The sequence below is a fragment of the Macaca thibetana genome, chromosome 7 (assembly GCF_024542745.1).
Source record: "Macaca thibetana thibetana isolate TM-01 chromosome 7, ASM2454274v1, whole genome shotgun sequence".
In the NCBI taxonomy this organism is placed as follows: domain Eukaryota; kingdom Metazoa; phylum Chordata; class Mammalia; order Primates; family Cercopithecidae; genus Macaca; species Macaca thibetana.
Window position 1 is genome coordinate 45,667,806 of NC_065584.1, and position 25,022 is coordinate 45,692,827.

The window sequence follows — 25,022 nt, forward strand, 5'->3', positions numbered from 1 at the left end:
TATCAGATCTCAGAAGGACAGGGAAAGAGGTTAGCAAAAGTTCAGAAGGCAAAGTAGTAAATCCAGACAGATCTCTAGTAAATTCAGAGCTATTCTGGAAAACAAATTGGTATCTAGTAAAAAGAATCTAGCTATGCAACTAATAATAAGCATCTATTATGCATTCTAAATAGCCCTCACGTGGCTCTGAGTGTCAACACAGAATATGGCTGATAAACCCAGTCTATTCTGTTATCCAAAGTGCTGGGGCATTCCTTACTAATTTGCCCTAATGGTTTTCACACAAGTTCTAACAAGATACCCCCATTCCACAGAGCTTTTGTGGGCTGCGGCACAGTTAAGGGCAAAAAAAGAGTGAGAGCCCAGATTCAGCTATAGGAGACAACTCTTTTACAGTGGCACTCCTAGTTCTTTACCTGCTGCTAACACATGAGGCCTGAGTCCACTGACTCTTTCAGCCTGCCACAAATATACGGATTTCATCCTTCTTTCAATAACAGTTTGGTGCCCATGGTGGCAGGCTCCCTAGCCCTCCACTCTACTCCCTTCTAGTTTACCTTCCTGACTTGAAAGACTAGAAATTCAACAACATTTTCAGACTCTCTTGCAGCTAGCATTCCATATCCAAATTAAGTCCTCCAATTAGGTGTGTTTGCATGAGGTCCAGAAGGCAGAAGCAAAAGAGAAACCCCCTTTCAAGCTTTTTCACTGAAAAACAAGATCATAAAAAGGTAAGCTAACTTTTTAACAGCATGCTTCTAATGTTCAGTCTCTGACTTCCTAGATGGTGAGAGGCTGTTGAGGCAACTGAAAACAGCAGCTTTTTGAGTGTGGCTTTCTGAACTTTGGACTGCAGCTCTGGGGATATACCTTGAACCCCTCTTTCCAGTGACAATCTCAAAAGTGGCAGTTCCCTGGAGAGCCAGTCCTGCACTGCCGCAGATCTGCCTCCTGTACTTCCTTTCTCTGTCACCACCATAACCATTAACATTTCTTGTGCATTCACTATGTGGTAGGCACTGTACTAAATGCTTTAAATAAATCATTTCATTTAAACTCCAAAACAACTCCATCAGGAAGGTACTATTAATATCTTTTTTTGTCAGATGAGTTAGCTGTGTTCTGAAAGGGATAAATTGCACAGGATCAGATCAAAGCTAGTGGTTAAGTAGTAGGTAAAGCTAGAATTCAATCCCAGATCTGCCCTACTGCAAAGCCAGAGCTCTTTTTCTTTAAAGTTGAGGGTCTAAGACATATTAGCAGATTTTAATTGCCCATACACATTATGTTGCTGAAAATGCTGTTCATTCTTTTCCTTTAAACAATATAGACACACAGGCCAGTCTATTTCATGTCCAGATACATCTAGATAGCAAAGAAGTCTAATTAAATAGAAAGCCATTTAAAAATACAAAGGTATCTCTTTGTGAAAGCTTGCCTAAGTCATAATAAGATCATTTTTACGGTAAAAATTTAAGAACTAAGATGAAAGCAGACAGGTCTTTCCATTTGTCTCTGGAAGAACCAGAGCTGGGAGAAGAGACTCACACTTACCAGGTGCTCGGTTAACAGCAAGGTTTCGGAAATGGCTGCCTTTGATCATTTCCACAGATAATCGCCCCGTTGTGGCATTGTACGAGAGCCCCACCAACAGCTCTGGCGCCCCTCCATGAGACAGCGACTGCGTGGATGAAGTACTATCACTGTGAGAAACCGCAGATGGGCTGAGCGGAGACCCTCCACTCTGGAGGGGAAGAACAACAAAGAATCCATTGGCCCACGCTGCACTACTCTCTTTTAGAGAAAGCCGATATTATGTTTGGTGAAATTGTGACCCAATCCCCAATGACTGCCAAAGATGACTAAGGGCGCACTCGGTGTGAATTACAATGGCCCCGGGAGCACAGTCGTGGATGAGATCCCTGCATTAGGAACTGACATGTTTGCTTCAAGAGCTGTCTCCATTCAATATTTCCTCTCTAAAGACAAAACGGACAAAGACGTTATTACTAGTGTAAATCAAACCCTCTAAGATATAAGGAGAGCTAATAATACATTCAATATAGACTCAAATTCCCTCCTGTGTAATCTGTGCTTGGATGTTTCTAAGGAACCCCTTCACTCCAGGCCTGAGGTTTGTTTCTGTTCTCTGCAGCTCCTTGATGAATATGGCAATACAGGAGGTGTTGTGTCTTAACTGTAAAAGAAACGACCACTGGATATCTACCCCCACATAGAACATTTGGCTCCTAGTACTGCTTAAGGTTGTTAAATACATGCCAGGTGCCAAATTTTGCCTTTTAAAGAAATAACTTACATTACAAATGAGCACTTTTACAACTGTTTGAGAAAAAAGCCAACACATGGGTTGTGGGTCTCAGCGACCTGGCAGGCACCAAGTGAACCCAGGAGAACTTGCGCTTTCTGTCATGTTTATTCATGGGCACGCTTCTCCTGAGCACCTACCCTTCCCCACCAGGCACGGGCACATCAGGAGGAGGAGCGCAAAACTGAGCAGGACACTGATTGTCACTCAAGGCACGGGAGTAGCAATCAGCCCTGTAGGGGCAGGCAATCCTGTCCCCCTGAAACTCCATCTCTTCCACCAGAAACAAGGGCATTCGATTTGGCTTAACCCTTTCTTCTCAATGTCTAAAATCATTTCTTCAAACTCCTGACCAGAAACTCAATAATCAGAACCAATAAAAGGAATCAAATATTCTGCCCATCTGCAGGAAAATATCCTGTTTACCAAACCACAGACATCTCGGCAGAGTGCCACCCCCCGCCCCGCCGCCCCGGAGGCTTTATGGAACACAATTTGTAAACGGTAGGGCTAGGTGGTTGTGATAGATGCCTTACAGACCCTACTGTCTAGAAGATAAGAATTCAACAATGAAATATTTGCTTACTTTTCAGTGAGACTCACTCCCACTCCGGTGCTTCTATAAAAGCTTCCCGCTGTGGCACCTGTCACTCACTGCTTGCCTCTCCCATCAAATTCTGAATCCGTATAAATCTCTCAGTCCCTGGTGCATAGCCTAATGTCTGGCACATAACTATGCTCAACAAAATGAAAGATTTTCACCTGCAAAGTTCTTTTACACTAGCTCATTTTCCCCATTCAACTCTGTGCCCCCAGCACACAGCATAGGGCCTAGCAAGCAGAAATACGGGTGTGATCATCCCCATTCCCCAGCTCTATCATGCAGGATCCCTCCTGATCTCCTGTGCATTCTGTTCTCCATCACTTCAGATGTGCTTTACTCAGATATTAAGAAAAAAGGGAGATCTGAGCAGAGATGAGACATCATCTGGCTTATACTTTAAAAGGCTCATTCTGGCTCCCACGTCCAGAAGAGTCTGTAGAGGCAAAAGCAGAAGTGGAAAGACCACCACTGAGCAGCTATTTCAGTAATCCAGCAGAGAGCCAGGTTCTGGTTGTACTTGAAGATAGAGCCCATAGGATTTCAGGTGGAAAACAGAAAAGTCACAGATGATTTCTGAGATTTTTGAACCCAGCAATTGGAAGAATGAAACTGCCTTTAAGTAACATGGGGAAGACTGCAGGTGGAATAGATTTAGGGAGGCAAAAATCAGGATTTCAAGCCTGCAGATGTTAATTTTGAGACATCATTGGACATTTAAGTAGATGAACCTGCCACCACTACAGTCCAGCCTTTCTATCTCCTTTGTTCTTCTTCAGATATGACAAGTTTCCTCCCTCCCCCGGCCACCCCACATCCTGACTGCTTGCTTGTGCTGTTCTCTCTGTCTGGAACTCTCATCCTCCTCACGTCACCAGCCTCTCTCTCTCGATGCTGTGAGTTCTGGTGTTTCATCACCACCTCAGAGAAACTTTCTCTGATCCTCTAAACAAGAGCAGCCTATCACTCTCTCTCCTTGCCTACTTGGCCACCACTAGACTGCAAGCTCTCCAAGTGCAGAGGCATCGCCTGCTTAGTTCTTTCCTGCATCCACTTTGCCTGTACCATAATTGACAGTAAACATCTCTGAATGAATGACTGATTGACCCCAAAGCCTAGAGAGCTCCCTGATCTGTTAACATGGTTTTGTAAAAGGAGATGGGCATACTACATGACATATAACCCACAGCAGTAGTGAGCTGCCCATCCTGTAGACATGTAAATTATGACACCCTTCCTTGAAACTCTGGGGCAAGCAGGGAAATGGGGTATGAGGGAAGACTGTACTAATACAAATGAAAGGTTTCGGAGGCAGCTGAAGTTCTGGGCTGCTATCTCAGTCTGCCCCAGCATACCAGTGAAGAACCTTGTCCAGAAAGTCCCATCTCTGAGATTCATCATGATGCAGATTGGGGTAGGAGGAGTAGGATCAGTTATCCACAAACCAGAAGGCCAAGCCACCTTCCCTGTTTTTCTCCATGCCCTCTACCACACTGCTACTATCTTGTCCTAAAATGGACAGGGCATTTATCCATCAGGTTATCAGGAAGACAGGCATGAAAGACCCATTGTACCATGAAGTGCAAATCATGGCTTACAAGGGTGAGGAGAGCCAAATGGAAAATTAAATTCAAGTCTTTGAATTCACAGACTGAATGTATTAAATCAAGGGCTAACAATCCCAGGTCTTCGAACACACCACGTCATTAGCAGCACCATTGAACATACTCACACTTATATTACTTCTTGGCTCCAGAACCAGAGTCACTTTCATTTCCCCTTCTGGGTGCAGGTGGCTGAGATAGAATAGTTTCTCTCCCATCATTCTCTCTCGGGTCATCTTCCGGGCAGCGTACAGGCGGAAGCGGACAGCACAGGCAGCCACGTCTCTGGGCTCCAGCTTGGCGAAGGTGACCTTCTCCTTGAAGACGGGGTTGGGCCCTCTCTGTATGTTCGTCCTGCCCCTCTGTTTCTTACCAGGCAGCAGCACTACATGAACTTGCCAGGAGTTGACACCACTTCGGTCCTTATCTGGGAGGCCCTGTGCCCTCACAATGGTCACTGTGAGCTTCTGGCTGGAGGCTCTATATTCAAAGATGACATCTAGGTCACCACACTTTGAGATGGGCTCTGAGACTCCGGATGGCACCTGCAAATTGGTCCTGTCCTGTTCCTGTTGCAGGCAGAGGAAACAATTAGAAACGGAAATGATGAGACCCAATTACATTTTGGCCAGTTGGTGCTCCTTTGTGCTCCTTCAGAATCCCTGCTTTCTAACTGCCAGTGTATTCCCTCTATATCAGACAGGTCTATTTACTGGTCTGTCGCTGCATTAAACTGTGAATTCTTTGACGGCACAGTGCCTAGCATATGGCGCGCCTTCGTGAATGTTTTTGGAATGGATAACTAAAGCTTTTATATTTTGCAAAGTGTTTTCATATACACTGCCTCTCAAAAAGCACAATTGCCCAGGATCATTGAAACCAACTGAGATGCTAAATCTAAAATTAAGTCAACAGGCAATTGTCCATAGGAGACTTTTCCTTGTGTCCCTAAATACAGATGGTTGAGCCTGAGCCTGTTCTCCACAGGCAAGAGTTTTCCACAGACAAGAATTTTGATGGGAGTCCCAGGAAGGTGATGCTTCAGTATATTTTCAATCTACGTGAGAGAAAAGGTTTAGGGCTGAGCTTCTCAAACTTTAATGTAGACCTAAATCATCTGAGGATTCTGACTCAGTAGGTCTGGAGTGGAGCTTGAGATTCTGCCATTTCTGGGACGTGTGCAAGGGATGTTGATGCTACTAGCCTCACCTCACACTTTGAGCAGCAAGGGTTTAGGAGGACACCTCCACAGCCCTTTAGTAAACAGCAACACTGAGCCTGGAGCCAGAATATCTAAATTGAAATCATAACTCTAGCACTGACTAGCTTTTTTACCCTGGCCAAATAGACCAGCCTCTCTGTATTCAAGCTTAAAAACGCACATTAATGTGCCTGCTTGCTGGTGTGTTGTTGTGAGGTTTTCACTGATGTGAAAATACCTGGCTCAGGCCAGACTGCATCAATATCTATTCCCACCACTGAACTGGTGCTACCTATTCTCAAACACACATCTCTCTTTATGGAATGTCACCCTTGGACAGCAGTTTACTTGCAGCCACTCAGATCTGATGACCTTACTGGGAAAACTGAGCTGAACTGCATTTATTATAATGAACCACCCCACTAACAAATTATAAATAATGTCAAAAATAATTCTGTTTTCCTCTGAAGGCATGATCCTTACCTGTAACTCAACTTTGAACTGATTCTTATTGCAAACCAGTTCTTATTTATGCAATTGAACACCAGACCTTGCTAATTTAAAGATCTCGTTTCAAATTATAATAAAATGCCTCAAAATATGCATCCATCAGTGAAACTTTCCCACATAGTCTGAGTGAAAGTTCATGGTTCTCTGGGTTCATATTTCCCTAGGAAGCCCAGGCCTACTATTTACTAGCTATATGACACTGGGCAAGTTACTTAATCCTTTCCATGTTCTATTTTCCTCAACTGTAAAATGAAGATGGTGCCTTCTGTGTAGGGATGTTGTAAAAGGTAGAGGACTTGACAGATAGTAGACATCTAATAAATACCCTTTTCTTTTAAGATTCAAATTAGCCTACAAGAAAATTTAGATTTCTTGTAAAATAAGTGAAGCTTCTTATATCCTTTCCTCTGAGCATGCAATCATGCGTGAGTGTTTCTATTCAGAGGTACTTAGTTAGTTTCAAGTGATAAAAGTGGTTGCTATAGAGACTTTTGAATACAACTGACTGGTGTATATATATTAGAAGCAAGTCTCCAAGGATTTAGGCCAACTCAAAAATCAAGTCAGAATCTTCTCTCAAACTCCCTTGTCTCTTCCTAAAACTCCCATCTATTTTAGCCTACTCTTGTTCATCTCTGTATTGCATTTCTGACCATAAGTAATAATAGCTAACATCTACTATGCTGTTTCTTATGCCAAATACCATATCAAATCCTTTATAGGCTACAAAAACTGGCTCTTAAACACTTCAGATCTTCTTAGCCTTACCTCATGTTCCATCTTCCCCTAAGGCACAGCCTATCTGGGCTCTAAGTAGTTTCAGTCTGGAACAATTCAATAAAGTCTTACCTTCTACCCACACAATATAATTCTCATCTCTTATCATTGGTCCTTCTGTTGACCACCAAGGCTTAGACAGCTGCAGAATCCTGCTTGATACTAATATATGTAAAGTCTACTTTTTGCTCCGTAGTCAGTTGTCCTATCAGTTCACACAGCTTCTTGGAGTGTGGACACACAAGATCAAGCAATTAGCCATACTGCGCGGTGGCCAATTCAACTGTGTATTCTCATACATGATCTCCCTTTTTCCCCGCCTTACTTCCCTTGTCTCGCACTTTTGTTCCCTGGGGTTGCACTCCCAAAGTAGGGAACAAAGCCTTTACTTAGGCTCTGTTTTTTTTGAGGAACCCAACTAAGAAACATTATCTTTTTGAATATTTACATCAATGTAATGAGGTAGGTATTTTAATATCTTCATTTTATGAAGGAAGAAACTAAAGCTTAGAAAGACTAAATAACACGCTCTTTCCCCACAAGCCCAGATCATATTCACAGACAAGATTATCCAGGACTCATTCCCTGGCAGTTTGAGTCCCGGGCCTGCCTTAACTTGTATTCAATACTCAAAATCCCAAAATCCCAAACCTTATTTTGAACCATATGGTCTCCTTTCTTCTTCCCCAAACCTTCAGGCATAACAATTTTTATTTACACACACACACACACACACACATATATATATAGAGAGAGAGAGAGGGAGAGAGAGAAAGCATGCACGAGAGAGAGAGAGCACAAGATGAAGAGGGGAGAAGACGGAAGGTGGGGGTTGGAATCACACTGTCTGTGGTTTTTACATCCTTTGAGGCCCCTGCTCTTAATGTTAGTTAATAGCTCTTAGTTTTGTCAACTTCAATGCCAAGGTAAAAATATTTTAGTGAATGAGGAACTCTCTCCACTTACGTATCAGGTTATCTCTTCAGATAAATGCTCACTGCACCCGCAGGTTTCTAGGAGAGTCCTGAGTAGAGCTCCTGACTGTCCTAAGAATGCCTCTGAATAAGGCACAGATCCTGCCAATGGCTGGGCTTTGGATAGGCCAATTCAAGCTGTGGCCCATAAAAACTGGGCTTTGTGGCCCCTCCCTGGGTTGATTTGAGAAAAAGATTTGTGAATGTTGGTATTTTCATAGCAATTAATTATTTCAATACACTTTACCTCTCACTAGGCAACTGAAGGAGCTCCTCATGTGGGTACTGTTAACACCACTAATCCATCTGACCTTCCTGCAAGGTAAAAATCTCTTCATTCTTATCCCCATTTGGCAGATTTTAATTAACTTCTCAAGGCCAACCAATTAATCAGTGGAAAGCAGAGATGAAAAGTGGGACACCTGTCTCCCTGTGTGCTCAAAATCACCAGTCACACTCCCATTGTCTTTCCTGCCAAGCCCTGGGTCCGCAGGCAAAAGCCAACGGCCTTTGCCAGCAGAGAAAAGCGGAGCTCAAAAATCCATCAGCCTAACAGGTAGTCACACTGCACGACCGGTTTCCTTCTGAGACAAAATAAACGATTCCTTGAGCTCTAATATCCTGGGCTTTTCCTTAAGATGAGAATACTTGTGTCAAATTGTCAAAACCCATGTATGTTTAAAGATTTTCTGTCAAATTGAAAGCCTTTCTGTTTTAGTAAGATAGTGTTGATGTCATCTGTGTGGCCTAAAGCAGACAGGCCTACAATATGTTCCTGATGCCAGATACACAGGGGAAGACAGAGTTCTCAATACAGCTAAGAGGCAAAGAAATCAATTCTTAAAAGGCAAGCTAAGCCTGCAAAGCAGGCAGTTACGGGAACTGCCTCCGTGTTGGATGTGAAGTTCTACTGTAGGAGCACCAAATTACAGTTTTTTCTCAAAATAGATAGGAGGTTGAATGGAGCACACAGAGATGTCTGGGTATTTTTGGAGTCTGAGAACATTTAGTACCCTCAATACCGAGTCTTCTATTAAAGCTCCAGCAGGCAGGTAAATGGGAGGTGACCTGGAGAAGGCACTTCCAAGCCTCATGGCACAATCACCAAGGAGACAGAGTATCAATAGGCAGGCAAATCGTTTAGTCTGTTTTGTTTTTGGGTGAGAGATTCAAAGCATTTTTTAAATGTTAGTGTGTGGGATTTAATATGGCTTGGTAGTAAACTAACGGGTAAGCAGAGTTTTTTCTTTTTTTAAACAAAATTTATAAAGTTAATGGCTTTGGGTGTCTCTATATGAAGGGCTGCTTTTTAACAAGCCACAAACCACATATGTGAGCTACCATTTAGGTCCTCAGCAGAAACACCTACACAGGGGCACGTATATGTGTGCATACCCCTCCTTAGATACTACCTACATGCACCTATGTGTTAGCAGTAAGGCTTGGAAACAGGCTTTTCTGTGATTTTTTTTTTTTTTTACCTTGAGCATTTAGTGTGTGTGACACTCCAAGTCCTAACAAGAGATGTATTCTGTTTATTTTCTTAAATGGATGCTAATAAAATCCATTTACCTCTCTCCTCCTTCCCTCATCCCTGCAAATTATATTAAAGGTTTATATATGTATATGACTTATTTCATCAAAATTAATTTCAAATTAGGTATTAAATGCCATTCCTTAATGCCTTCCAATGTCACAGAATCATGATAGGAGGGATCTATCTAATGGAAAAGTAACTGTAAGGGCCAGTAAAAGGAAACAATTTGGTAAAATCCTTATCACAGTGCCTGGCATATATTAACTGCTCAATAAATCGTAGCTACTACCATCATCACCTCCAGCCATATCTCTGGATTGATTGTTACATTTATTCTGGACTAAGCTTTAATTGAAAAAGAACTTTGGAAGAAGTATCTTTTATCAGAGATTTACTACGAAAAGCAGTGTCAATGGCCAGAGGGCCATTACTGATTAATGCTGTTTCCTAGGCCTTCAGTTAAATTCAAAGCTAACAAATATATTCACAGTGCAACAGCCACATCATCATATCTTGTATAATTTCACTTGGAAGGCCATATCATTTTAGTTCCATTTTCAAATAACTTTCATATCAAATAATCAAAACTTGAGATTTGGGCTAAATAAAAATAGACTCCACTTAATTGAAACCATGAAGTAAATAAACCAGTCTCTCTAAAGAACTGAAAATTCCATTATTTAAAATTAAGCCTGTAAAAAGCCTTTATGTAAAAGAAAAGCCTGGCTGTTCCTGGATCCATTCTGTCACCATTCCTCTTTTTCTTCCTTTTTTTAAACCATTCTTCCTTTTTTTTCCATTTTGAGAGATAGTTATGATTCTGTTATTGACATGCATGGGATTTTGGTCATCTGAACAAAAATTTATTGCAGATAAAGGTAATGCTTCCTTTCTGGAATTTTTTTTTTTTTTTTTTTTTTTTAGTGAGATGAGGAGAAAGGATAGTGGAAAGAGGGGAAGGGGAAAGGGAACCAATGAAAGAATGAAAAACAAATAACTTGCCTCTGGACTCCACATGGAGGAGCTGTCAGTGGCATAGGAATCTTCAAATCCCCGGCTATTAAAAGCTGTCTCCATCTCCAAGCTGCCCTCTGTGGATTGGCGCCTGAGGCTTTGGACCACATTGGACTCTTGGTGAGATGTGCCATGGTGTTTGACATCCCCCCTCTCACATGGGGACTGTGAGTGAGCAGGGATGTGGTCATCTTCACCATAGGAGAGATTCTCAGAATAACGCCGTTGGCTGGCTCCATCCAAATCTAAATTTGCAATAAGAAAACTGTTTCAAATGCATTATTTTTAATACCTTTTTACCTAGAGAAATTGAGTAATTGCAGTCACAACAATCAAGATTGCGAAAACAGAACCCATACCAATAATACCTACAGAAACATAATTCTATCCATACAGTGAAGAAACTGGATCCATAAAATGAAAAAGAACATTATCTCATTATGGGGGGTATCAGAAGGTTTAATACTTTTTAAATATGAGTGTAGAGAATGTATATTTATGTCAAAAGGATAAAATAGACACAGCATTTTGCTGGAGCTAATGACCACAAGACTTCTGCAATGGATCTAGAAAGCAAAAAGAGTCATCTAATATGAAGATCATATGGTCTCCCAACCTTACCATGCTTCCTTTTCTCTGCAGTGTTTACTATATTCCCCTCTGCTCAAAAAGCTTTGGTGACCCTGCCGAGTAAAAAGTTCTCTCCTTGATTCATGGTCTTGGATTGATATGATCTGAGTTTAAATCCTGTCTCTGCCATAAGAATTTGGACAATATTCAAATTCTCTGAATCTTTGCTTCTTTATCTAAAAAATGATAAAAGCTATCAAAAGATCACTGTGAGGATCACTGTGGACACATGAAATAATATTCACCTGGCAGCCAGCAGGCCTTCCATAAATACTAGCCTTGCTTACCTGCCTGGCCCGAACTGGCCTCATCCAGCCCATCCAACCCCATTTTCCACTGCTTGCCAAGCGACCATGCCTCATTCCTCTGGTCTCACCCGTTTGTGAAAATGCTAGCTGTGTATTTCTGCTCACAGTGCCCCTCAAACCCTCCCTGTGTCTGTCCTCCCTCCCCATACAAAGCGCCAACAACTCCTGAGCCTTCCCTGCCTCCTTCAGTCTCCACACTTTTCTCTCTCAGCACTCCTCACCCCAATTCATCCCGTTTCGTCTTCCTACATGTCAAGGTTGTCCTCAGATGGTCAGGAAAAGCTGGCAGGATCTTCTTAAGAAATAGCTGCCCCCACTATTTGCCTCCCACGTCCAAAGAGAAATTGAAGATCTCTTATCTCTTTGGCCTCTTTTCTCCTCCAGCAGACCCCATCCCAGGATGAAAGAAAATCAGAGACTTAGACAGGACAAGGGAGTGGGTTGGCAAAGTCTATGTCATAAAGCTCTTACATATACATCGTATGGTAGCAATTGTGTTCCCTCGTTAGCCTGATACCTCAGCTATTAATAGAATGTAAGCTCCTGGATGGTACTAAGCCACATACATCTACTGCATAGTCTTTATCTGCCAGTGGGTTATCACTAACCCTTCAGAGAACTTAAAAGTCTAGGTAGGTAATAAACTTTGAAAGCAGCCAGGTATGCGGCAATATGAGTGTTGGTGACAGGGATTCACCAGAGTATATGACCCATGTATAGTAAGCATTCAAACTTCAAAAACATGTTATCAACCAGACCATATAAAAACATCTTCAGGCAGATCCTCGGGGCAGAACTTCAGACTCCTGATTTGGGGTTTTGTAAAATCACAGCAGGCCATTGAGAAAGTTCCCTATCTTCTTTGTTATCCTAAATTATTCAGTTCAGACCCCTTAGACACACTTTTATAGGACATCACAACATTTTTACATCCAGACTTTTGGTTATTTGGCAAACATACTAAAAACAGGCCACACAAAATGACAGAACAAGGAAAAATCCACATGCAAAAACCTACAACATAAAGCAGGATTGTCTTCTAAGTCTCTAATTAGCACACCCATTCCTCACATATACGAACAGTAAAATGTCCTATTAAACAGTGGGTCATCCATCAACATGTGTAGAACCCAGCAGGATTTCAGCACAAAATTTTACTTTACTAAGAAATTACCCCCATAAAATTGTCTCATGACTTTAACTCCTACGGTGATAATACCAAGATCAGTAATAAGAGAATTTTCAAAAGCTACATTAAGCCTTGAAAAGCTATTCATAACTGAAAAACATAAGAATGATATTAACGTAACACACCATTTTCCATGACAGACAAGCAAGGAATGAATTAGCGAAGCAAATCTGGGGTACAAGTCAAGTCGCGAGGAGGAGGAAAGGGAAAGGTGATTCACCTTTCCATAAAGCAGTCTTCCCGTGCCTTTAAATTAAAGAAGATCATGTCACCTTCAACACACGCACAAAAGTAATTGCCTGTTGTCAGAGAAATGTATCCTGGCTTCTTAGAAATTATAGGCCATAACTATGTCACATCAACCAAATTTATTTTAACAGAGAAATTCTTCCACTTGCTTAGTCCATACCCCACTTTGATAGAATAAAACCCCATTATTCAAATACATTTTTCATACTCCCAAACCTCTTTCCCTGATCGCCACCCAAATACAAAGACTTCTGCTTACCATCTGTGACGGCAAGTTTTATGTGTCAACTTGGTTAGTCTATAGGCGCCAATTATTCAATCAAACACTAAATCTAGGTATTGCTGTGAAGGTATTTTATAGATGTGATTAAAGCCTATAATCAGTTGACTTTAAGCAAAGGAGATTATCCTACATAAGCAGTCAGCTGAAAGACCTTAAGAGAACTGAGGTTCCCCTGGAGAAGACGTTTAACCTAAGAACTACAGCTTCAGCTCATGCCTAGAGTTTCCCCCTACCTTTCTGCAACCTGCTCTGCAAATATGGGGGCTGTGTATTTCTGTTACCTAGCCAGCCACCACCTTCATATAAACCAGTTCTTTGCAATGAATCTCTTGGGGTACACACACACACACACACACACACACACACACACACCTGCATGTGCATGTGTTTGTATGTACATGTACATTCTGTACGTATATGTATGCATATAATCCTGCTGGTTCTAGTTCTCCAATTGAACCATGACGGATATACCATCTCAAACAAAACTAAGTACACATTCTGGAGACAATTGATCTGGTTTTGAGGACACCAGGGTAATAATATCTAGCTTGTAGGAAACATCCTCAGAATAACTATTCCATAAGCAAAAATAAGGTTACTGCTAGAAAAAGAAAAAAAAAAAGCCCCAGGAAATGGACTAATATTCTGCAACTAACCTTTCATGCCTAAAGACCTTGCATACAGGCCTCCAATCCAGACCACTTAGACCAAAAACCCTCTTTAACATTATCAGGAATCCAGTGACAGAGTGCAATAACATTAAATCAGATACACAGGACAAAAGAGAACTTGCTTGGAATATGGTTCCAAATAGCCTCACCACAGAATCTAGAATGAAGGATTTCACTTAAGATGAAATATGAGACAACCTACCAATAGCTCATTCATGTTTCAGATTTTACTTGGATTTGGCCTTTTAATTTCACTGTCCAACACTTTTGAATGCATTTTTAAAGTGGAAGAACTGTTTCTACAACTACATTTGGTCTTACAAAACAAGGTTTACAGTGGAATAAAACAGCTAAATAGAGAACAGGCATACCAAAAAATTCCTCTCTGGGCTGCATGCTTAATCTTTTCATGATTCTTTACCACTGAAAAACATCCACTGATACAAAGATGAACAAAAAAAAATCAAGCAATAAAAAATATGTTAACATTTCCATGGCATCTGGTAACCTAAAATTTGGCATGTGGCTATTTCTATGAAAATCCTGCTGATTTTCTTCAAAATCTACAGGTACTTCATTCAATGTAGTAGATTTTTTTTCCTCTTTAACCTTTTCTATCACCATCTGTCTAAAATTCAGAATTACCAGTTAGGACAAGAGATAATTTGTTGCTCATTCCAGGAAGGATAAGGGTTAGAATGGTTGTCAGAACTCTCAGAATATCAGCCATTTGTGTAAATCAGAAGCCAGACACTTGGGCTTTGGGGAAATGGGGCCATTAGCTTTAGGATTAAACAAGCTGTTCTCAGGGAATCAACTGCTATTAACTTTCATTAGCTAACATTTGCCCTCTCAATGGAGAGAAAGGAATGCTGTGATGTAACATCAGAGAAAGAGAAAAGTCAAGAGAGGGGGTGGGGAAACGACAGTGTCTGCGGCCACTGATGTTGTGGTTCGGTTATATAAGGCCTTTATTTATTAATTTACCTTGAGCTAAAAAGAATGGCAATAAAATACATTATGTTGGTTTATGCCAATAAGTCAGACCACATGACAGATAACAAGTTATTCCTGCTGAAAATTAGGGGTCTTTTTGTTAATTCCATCTCTTTAATTCTTTATTCTGTCTGCATGTCCTGTGCTCATCCTCAAATCAAAATGTCTCCTCTTTTATCTTCTCTCAATTTCTGCACCCTCCTTTTTGTCTGTCTGGGTTTGAAAACATGGAACATCTACAGCTATGCCCTCATTTGACTGACCACCTTCCCAAAAGGAAAGAAGGAAAGGTTAGAGAGCTCAGGTAACTGAGATCAGGTCATGAAGGTGGATGGCAGAGCATTTTCTCTTGCTTTTTTACCAAATACACGTCACAGACCCTTCCCTGTTACAATGGCTGTGTCTATTCAGGGCTCTGGGCATAAAGGAGTCAGACAGATACTTTGACCTTTGCTTGGGAAACCACAAAGAACTAGTGTACTGTTCTGTTTGCATCCTCTCTCCAGGTTACTTTGGGTCTATGTTAGAGAGGGGAGGAGGACCTGTAACAAGGTCTGCCCACCATCCCAAGCTGGCCACCCTAGCTTTGAGTATCCCCTCCCCTTTGTGAAATGTAAATTTAGGAAGATAATGCTGGAGAATGACATAAGACTTTGTGCTTACCCAGTAATTTTCATGCAGGTGGGGTGTGTAAGAAACTACAGGGACTGAGGGTAAGGATACAGGGGCATGTGCTGTTTGAAAAAGGTTATTTAATATTATTACACTACTTTTTTTTATTTGAAAGATAAAAATACCCATTGCTTTCATAATGCAAACTAATTAGAAGAAAGGCTTCAAAATATCTTCTGGAGTTATATAGATATATGGAAAACTTATTTTATGATTCTAAATGGGAGAAATGGCACAGACTCTCAACGTCAGTGGAAAGGTACGTGAAATTTTTGTGTATATCAAAAGGGAACAAGATTTGCTAAGCTCAATAAATACTATTCTAAATTTAGGAAGAAGTGGCCGATAAGAAAGAAAGGGGTCCCACAACCCAGTATCGAGACCCACCCAGTTCTGATCCATTCCTTCTCTCAACCCTCCTGCATGGCAGTCCCCTTGGGAGGTTTAAAGCAGCCCCTTTGCTCCATGTGCTGCATCCTGTCTCATTTTCTTTTCCTTTCCAGACTCTCAGATGCAGAGTGCGGAGGCTGAATAACTCGGATGTGCTCTTACCATTGGCCATCCCTGGTCTAAAGAAAGGGTGTCAGGCAAAGAATACCTTCGCAGGCAGATACTTCTGTGCCATCTTCTCCGTGTGTCAACAACAAACGGCTGAATTTTGGTTTCTGCTCCAATCCTGTCTGCTTTCCTTTCTCAGATGTCACTGAACGGAAACTCTGGGACCGGGACACGGAAATCTCAAATTGTTTGATCACCTCCTCGTCACTGTCGGAAGATGTGGACAGCTCTTCGTCATCCCCAAAGCTGTTGACTGGGAGTAAACAAGAGCCATGAGTCTCCTGTGTGGCCTATGTGCTCGAATACAGAGATAGACTCTCCGGGAAAACAGAAGAGAAGAGCATGGACAATAAGCTTGAACAAAGGCACGCTCAAACTGGAGAGAAAAAAATGTAAAACACTTCTGCAACACAAATTTGAATCCAAAGAAAAGAATGCTCCTGAAGGCAATCAGAAATACGGTATAAAGCTAGAACCCAACAGAAATCACTGGGACACCCATAGTCAGCATAATGAACTCTCATGTTGAGCCAGGCAGCCCTGCTAATTTGTTATGTTGCTTAAATGTGTTCATAACTGGAAGCAGAATGTGTATCAGCACATTTGCCTTATATGCAGTTCTAGTCAACGACCATGGGATGTATGCTCTTCATCTCATCACATTTATTAAAACACACATAGCCAATCCCTACTTCAGAGAAGGAGTATCTACAACATGATTTTCCAAAAGCTTTCCAGTTTTGAAGAGAGTCCACCCGGTGCAGTGGCTCATGCCTGTAATCCCAGCACGTTGGGAGGCCAAAGTGGGCAGATCACTTGAGGTCAGGGGTTCGAGACCAGCCTGACCAACATGGTGAAACCCTGTCTCTACAAAAAAATACAAAAATTAGCCAAGTGTGGTGTCAGGCGCCTATAATCCTGGCTACTCGGGAGGCCGAAGCAGGAGAATCACTTCAACCCAGGAAGCAGAGGTTGCAGTGAGCTGAGATTGCGCCACTGAACTCCAGTCTCGGTGACAGAGTGAGACTCCGTCTCAAAAAAAAAAAAAAAAAAAAAAAAAGAAAAGAAAAGAAAAAAGACTCATTGTGTGTGTTTTAACCCATTGAGAAATTTTCTGAATCTTTCTCAGCATCAACAATCCAACCTTTGAATTATTGATTTTTAAAAATAAGTTGTATATATTTGAGGTTTACAACATGATGGTATGGGATACATACAGATAGTAAAATGGTTCCTATAGTGAAACAAATTAACATATCTATCACCTCGCATAGTTACTTTATTTTTGTGTAACAAGAGCAGCTGAAATCTACTTATTCAACAAAAGTCCCTAATGACATACAGTTTCATTCACTATAATCCACATCTTGTAGGTTAGATCTGTAGACTTGTTCATCCTGCATATCCATTTTGTATACTTTGACATGCATCCCTATTCCTGCCCCCTGCCCCTTGGTAACTGTTTTATTCTGTTTCTGTATATTTGAACTTTTTTTTTTTAGATTCCACATATAAGTGAAACGATGCACTATGTCTCTTTCTGTGTCTGGTTTACTTCATTTAGCAGAATGTCCTCCAGTTCCATCCATGTTAGGGCAAACGACAGATCTCGTTTTTTAAATTTTTTTTTCATTGTCAATACAAAAATCTCCTTCCTTTCTAAGGCATATTTATGTACCACAATTTCTTCATCCATTCGCCCATTGACGGACACTCAGGTTGTTTCCTTATCTTCGCTACTGTGAATAATACTGCAGTGAGCATGGGACTGCAGATATCTTTACGAGGTAGTGATTTCAGCTCCTCAGGTATATACCCAGAAGACGGACTTCTTGATCATATAGCAGTATGTTGTTAATTTTTTTTCTTTTTTCTTTTCTTTGAGACAGAGTCCCACTCTGTCACCCAGGATGGAGTGCAGTGGCGCGATCTCAGCTCACTGCAACCTCTGCCTCCTAGGTTCAAGCAATTCTCGTGCCTCAGCCACCACAGTAGCTGAGATTACAGGCATGCACCACCATACCCAGGTTTTTTTGTTTGTTTGTTTGTTTGTTTGTTTAAGTAGAGACAGGGTTTCACCATGTTGGCCAGGGCCTCCCAAAGTGTTGGGATGACAGGCGTGAGCCACCATGCCCAGCCTATTGTTAATTTATTTAGGAGCCTCTATAGTGTTTTCCATAACAACTGCAACCATGTACATTCCTATTAACAGTGTGCTAGAGTTCCCTTTTCTCCATACCCTCACCAACACACGTTGTCTTTTATCTTTTTGATAACAGCCCTTCTAATGAAATACCCTTTGAATTATTCATACAGTTTTCCCACACCTTGATATACCAGCACACGGGCCTTCTTTCAGTTTCTCCAACAGGCCGGGATTGTTCTTGCTGTTGAGCTCTTTGACTTTGTTGTTCCTTCTGCCTCCCCCAGGTGTTTACATGTCTGGCTCCTTCACATCGCAGGTCTCAGCTTGACTGGCACTTCATCCTACAGTCCTCCCTGAACATCCTCCCTTAAGTAGTTGTCTTCATAGCACTAAGCTTTAGTTCTCTGTTCTCCCCTATAACTTCCATGAAAATAAGAATATTTCCTATTTTGTTAACTGATGTCTCTCAATATGTAAAACAATGCCTGCTGCATAGTAAGTAGTTCATAAACACTTGTTAAATATTGAATGACTTGGTGAATACCCAGAGTTCTCCTAAGCCTGAGTGTATATCCATGTACTCACACATACACACACACACACGGTTCCCCGTGCTTAGAATACTCTTCTCCAGCCCCTATATACACTAGTCAGGAATCTAACTCATCACTGAGGTCTCAGCTTAGACATCACTTCTTCCAGAAAGTCCTTCCCTGACCTCTTACATCAGGTTAAGAGCTCCCTGCATGTGCTGTAAAACAATTTTCTGTTCTCTCTTGTCAGTGCTCCCTCCCATGCCATGGCAGCATTACCTATCTAACTGCAAATTGCCCCACCTAACCTGCATATATACCATGAGGGTGAGGAGCACATCAGACTGCCCACCTTTGCATCCAGGCCCTATCTCCAAGCCAGGCACACAGCAGACAACTCTGTAAATATTTGCTGAATGTGAATTGGAAACCACAAATAATGGGGAATAATTTTTAATCATTTTATATCCCAAAGTCACATAGTGATTCCAGAGAAGAATATGGTTGTTCATTCACAGATGGGTCCTGAAGATCACTTCTGAATCAGAAGCCAGGAAGGAATAAAAAGCCATATTTCAAGTGAGAGAAAATACTTTTAAACACCAGCCTGGTCAAAACATGTATTCTCTGGCTTGTCTGAGAGCTGACATTCCTGGGGTTCTCTGGAAGACTAGCAATAATAACACACTTACTGAGTGCTCATTATGTGTCAGGCACTGTCATAAGTGCCTTACACATAAAACCTTTATGATTATTTCCATTTTTCCGAGTAAGAAAATTGAGGCAGAGAGAAGTACACAGCTGGCAGAAGATCACATTGCCAATTAAGAGCAGAACCAAGATCTGATTTAAAGCAGCCAGTCTCTAGCACCCACATTTCTAATCAGAGTGCTGGAGAATCAGAGAGAGGCGGTGGAAAGAACTCTTACTCTGTGTACTCACGTTAACTAGTGGAGCTCCTGTGGCCAAGTCTCTTAACCTCTCTTATGCCTTGTTTTTGGATCATGTTAAAGGTCTGGATCATCTCCCAGGTCTTTTCTAGCTCTAAAATTCTCCAGCTCCAAACTTCCCCGACACGCATCAACATTTGATTTGTTTTTTACTGATCTTCTCTTTCATGGAGCAGCTTCTCCAGGAACGTAAGAGTACATCTTTGTCATCTCACTTATTCTACTGGCTGCATCTAACACCACAGCAGGACCTGAAAACCTAAGTGTCAGAAGAGACTAGATTTCCCAGCATTACTCCAATAAGCTATGCAAATACCATCCCATCAGAAAACCACCATAATGACCAGTCTCTTCATGCCTCCATGTGCTGGGCATAGCACTCTAGGATGGGATGGACCATTGCAAATAGGTGAGATCCAGGGACAACAGGAACAAAATCAAACTACTTCCACCTTTAGAGTACAGGACCAGCTAAGCACCTGGGGAGATACATGCATGTGAGGGGTGTCTGGATTAGACAACAATTGGAGTGTTTTCCAACTCTGAGATTCAATTCTAATTTATATTTTTAGGCCAATTTTTAAAATTTAAGTAGTCATAAGTCATCCATTTCAAATGAGTTAGTCAATGCATGGATATCTTTCCATCTATAAAATAATTGCAACTAATTTATTAGCATTTGGTTCTTGATTTTTTTTTAGTGAGGCATTGATCATCCACAGAGCAAAAATTCTCCTTGCCTGATATACAATCATACAGTACTTATAACATTTCCCATATACTAAACATATAAACCAGCTACCTTCTTGGGAATTTGCATCTACCCATTCCATGAAGTAGGAATTATATTATGATTATATAGATAGAAACGAAAGGCAGAGAAAAGTTAAGTAACTTGTCATAAGGCAACAAATTTAAGAAATTACCAAAGTTGGGACTTAGGTGTAGCATCTATGTCCCTAACCACTGTGCATATCATCAGATTTCATTGCATTAGGAAGCTAGAGCCCTATCTAGCTTACTCCTCATAGCAAGGTTCAGGGAGCTCTCCTGCTTCCACCCTGACACCTGTCAAGAGTGCTTTCTTTGTGATGGATAGAGAAAGAGCAGAGCAGTGAAAAGGGCAGTAGTAGTGTAGATGTGAGTGCATACAGGCTTATTGCTCCTTGTGGGATTATAAATACATCTGCACGTGCTATTCTAAGCCTCACTCCCCAAGGACCTCAGGGAATTCTCAGTCTAAAGATGAAACCTGCGATCTCTTGCAGAGATCTTGCAAAGGCCACTGAGCAGCAATAGAAGTCAATAGTGGCACTGTTACAGTCATAAAAGCAATCCTTTATGCAGCATTTATCACATGCCAGGCATTGTTCTACTACTCGACATACATTAACTTATTTACCCCTCACAATAACCTAAGGAACTAGGTACTATTATTATCCCCAGGCTATGAATGAAGAAACTAAGGCACAATGAGGTTAATAACTTGCCACAGTCATAACAGTTTAAAAGCAGTGGGCCAAGATTCAAGCCCAAGCTGTCTTGCTCCGAAGTCCATGTTATTAATAGTCCACTATGCTCCCTCTACCATCTGTTTCCCCATGGAAAAAACTTCTTAAATTCTGGACAAAATGGATGCAACTGTGTGTTATCACCAGGAAAATAAAATTACATACATTGGGCTGGAAAAGATTTTCATGAGCAGCTATTCCCTCTACTTCACGTAGAAAAACCAAAGCCAAAAAGCTGAAGTGATTTGCCCACCATCACACCAAACCAGGACCAATCTAAAGTCTACCATGTTCCAAGTCAATGGTTTTTCCATAGCATTTTCCAATCTCTCCCCAATGTTTGTTCGTTGGTTTGTTTGTTTTCAAATTTAAAATTTGGCTCTTGTCTATTTGCAAGATCCCAGCTATTTGCCTTTCAATGTATCTATGCTATCAACTAAATAGCTGATGTGGGTTTCATTTAACTTAATCTTTGAAAGTCACAAGGTCTCCTCTAAGTTGTGACACTTATTTCAACAAGTTAGCATCTTCTGAAGCATCATATACATACCAAGTTGAAATCCCTTTCTAATTAAGTACCAAGGAAATAAGACAATAGAAATTTTTATTTTATCTTTTTATCTAATTTACCTTCATCCAATTCACTTGCTAATGTGACAGAAAAAAAGTTACACAATTTTCATAAATGTGGATACACCTTGAAGCTGAAAGACTGTTCTTTTCACTCAATCACAGAATTCAGACATATCTCAGATATCATCTAAACATCTGCCACCAAAGAGAAGACTGACTCTCCTGCAATCTTTCTGATACATGTACTCCAGCAGCTTCATCCCTTTATGAACACACAATCAAGGTGCTACTGTGGGCTTCTTGGGCTGGCAGGCAGTTCATGACTTTCACAGTCAAAGAGGCATCCAAAAATGACCCATCAGTATCAAGTTCCTATTGCAAGGAAGCCAGAGTGTTCCTCTCTAATTTTTAATCATTTTCTTCTAGTTTAAGGAGGAGCAGAGGAAATTCCATCTCTATCTTCCAAACAGACAGGATGGTGGGGTCTTAGTATGACAGAAACTGTCTGTTGGGAGTAGCATCAGCCACTGTTAGAGTGGTTAAGAGCGCAGAATGTGAAGCCACGCTGACAGAGTTTAAAACTGGGATATTACATTTGCAAGTCTGGGACCTAAGCAAGTTCCTTTAATCTCTCTAAATTTCAGCGTCCTCATTTCTATATCCCTTACCTCTTAAAATTGTTGAGAAGACCAAATGAGATAAATCACGTAAAGGCACTTAGCATATGTCTGGCATATGATACACTTTTTAAATGTTTAACTGCTATTGTTATTTTCATCATCTTCATCAGCATCCCTCACCATGTCATTGTCCTTTGTGGAAATCCTTTTCTCCAGCTTGGCATTTATATGCAAAGGAAAGCATGTGCCCTCTCCCAGGGTCTGACTTTGAGAACTTACCATTAGGGTTGTTGTAGTGGAAGGGTGGAAAAAACAAGGGCTGGGGCAGGAGGAGATAAAGCTGATAGCGTGGGTTGTACTTCCCACCTTGCCTTACAATGCTTTTTCCCAAGCCTGGAGGTGGAGTGCTCTGTAGGAGCTAACAACACTGCCTGGAAGTGGAAAGTGCCCAACACCTGCTCATTTTGTTGCTTCTTTTAAGGAAGCAAAATTACCAACTGGCAATGCAAAGAGAGGATTTCTTGAGCCTGTCTGCTGCTACTTTAGACATGGAGAAAAAAAATTATAAATGATCAGAGCAGCGCCAAAGCTTATTAATTCCTCCCACATAGGAGCAATGCGGTGGAGGCAAGTACTGCTCACACTGAATAGACGGGAAGTAGAGACAGGTAGGGGTGGGTTGTGCTCAGTGGTGCAGTACCTGAGTGCTACTTTCAACTACAATTTCAGGAAATCCCTTAGATATGAGATTTCTCCAATATCCATAGCAAATGGCTGCCCATGTTGGTTGGATAAGGATAGAAATAAGGATAAGAAAAAGCAGAAGGGAGGTCCAAGATGACAACTGCCCACATTAGTCCCTAGGAAAAACGGCCACATTTCTAAAAGCACAATCTGGCCATTCCTGGACTCAAACAGGTTAGGAAAATAGTTTTATAAATTACCCAGTCTTGATTTTTTTATTGAGACTATTCCCTGAGGAAGTCTAAGGTTCCCCAAAGGAGCTTCAATGCCAGTGTAGACATGGAGGTGTATAAGGGATGCAATACACAGGTTGGGCTCTGTACTCTCTTCGATCAGGGCTATTTTGTTTCAATATGCTTTATATTTTTATAAGATTACGCTGGGGGGAGAAGGAAGACTCTGACACATTAAGTTTTTAAAACGTTGATGTAAACCAACTCCTTCATTCTCCCTCATCCCCACCTCAAATAGAGAAACTAAGGCTGAGGCTACTTTACAATCAAATAGCTAGTAAGTGGCAGAAAAAAGATCAACATCTGGTCCCCCTGCAAACATCTGTTTTGTCACCCAAACCTTGTATGAGATGTTTTGACAACTCCATTTCACATATGAACAAAGCGATGGCACTTGTAATAGTTAAATATGAGTGAGTCAAACAGAAAATCTTCCATTACAATTAGTAACCTACAAAGCACTATACTAGGAAACAAATTACAATATTGAAAATTCCAGTTCTGACAATGGCAGAGTGATTCAAACTAACCCCTTTACAAGTAAAAATTATAAATTCACAACAACATTTTTTAAGTCAACTATTTAAAGGCATGGTGAGCAAGAGCAGGCAGAAATTGGAGGAGATCCAATTTCTGAAAGAAAGGAACACAGATTATATATATACTTGCTGGGTTTTTTTTTTTTTTTTTTTCATTGCTCTAGCAGCTACTGAGAAAGAGGTGTTAAAATCTCTAACTTTTATTTTGAAATTTTATTTCTTCTTTTAGTTTGTTACTTCTTCCTTCATGTATTTTGAAGCCCTTAATAGGTGCACACACACTTACAATTTTGTGTCTTCTTGAATTGACCACTTTACCACTATAAAACATACTTCTTTCTTTTTCCTAATACTCCTTGTCTTCAAGTCTACTTTGTCTGATATTAATGTAACTGCACTAGCTTCCTTATGCTCTCAGTTTGCATAACTCATATTTTTAATTCTTTCATTTTCAACCCGTCTGTGTTTATATTTAATGTATGCTTCTTATAGCTATAATACAGTTGGGTCTTGCTTTTTTCTTCAGTTTGACAATCTGTACTTTCAAGTGAGAATTTATTTAATTTGCATTTAATGTATGAACATTGTTGGGTTTAGGTATGTCATTTTGCTGTTTGTTTTCTATTTGTTGCATCTGTTTTTTCATCTTCAGTTGCTCTTACTACTTTATATATGTGTTAATAACCTGTTTGCTTAAAATTCCATTTTAATTTGTCTATTAAGTTCTTTGGCTATACCTATTTGCATTTTCTTTTGTCAACAGTTGTTCTAGAGATTGTGTCCTATGTGAATCACAGTCTATTTTAAGACAGTGTTATATCAATTTACAAAATTTATACATTGCATTATACAATATTATACCATGGCACAATGATTTGTACTTTGCAACAGTATAAATAATTTACCTCCCCTCTCCTTTGTGTTATTGTTATCTCATATTTAACCTCACACTTTATCAACCCCACAATGCAATATTATACTTTTATTATCTCCGTACCTTGACATACAGTTGATCATAATGATGTGCAATTGAAAAGAGTGTTCTTCAGTTTTTGGATACAGAGTTCAAT

At 40.7% G+C, this 25,022-nt stretch overlaps 1 protein-coding gene across 1 annotated transcript in view; it reads right to left on the minus strand.

Annotated features, from left to right (window-relative positions):
* SYT16 (synaptotagmin 16) overlaps window positions 1–25,022 on the minus strand; it is a 241,309-nt gene that overhangs the window by 26,578 nt on the left and 189,709 nt on the right. The window contains 4 exon segments of the mRNA XM_050797762.1: window positions 1,555–1,744; window positions 4,660–5,100; window positions 10,533–10,789; window positions 16,144–16,356. Coding sequence (XP_050653719.1) covers window positions 1,555–1,744; window positions 4,660–5,100; window positions 10,533–10,789; window positions 16,144–16,356 — 1,101 coding nt within the window.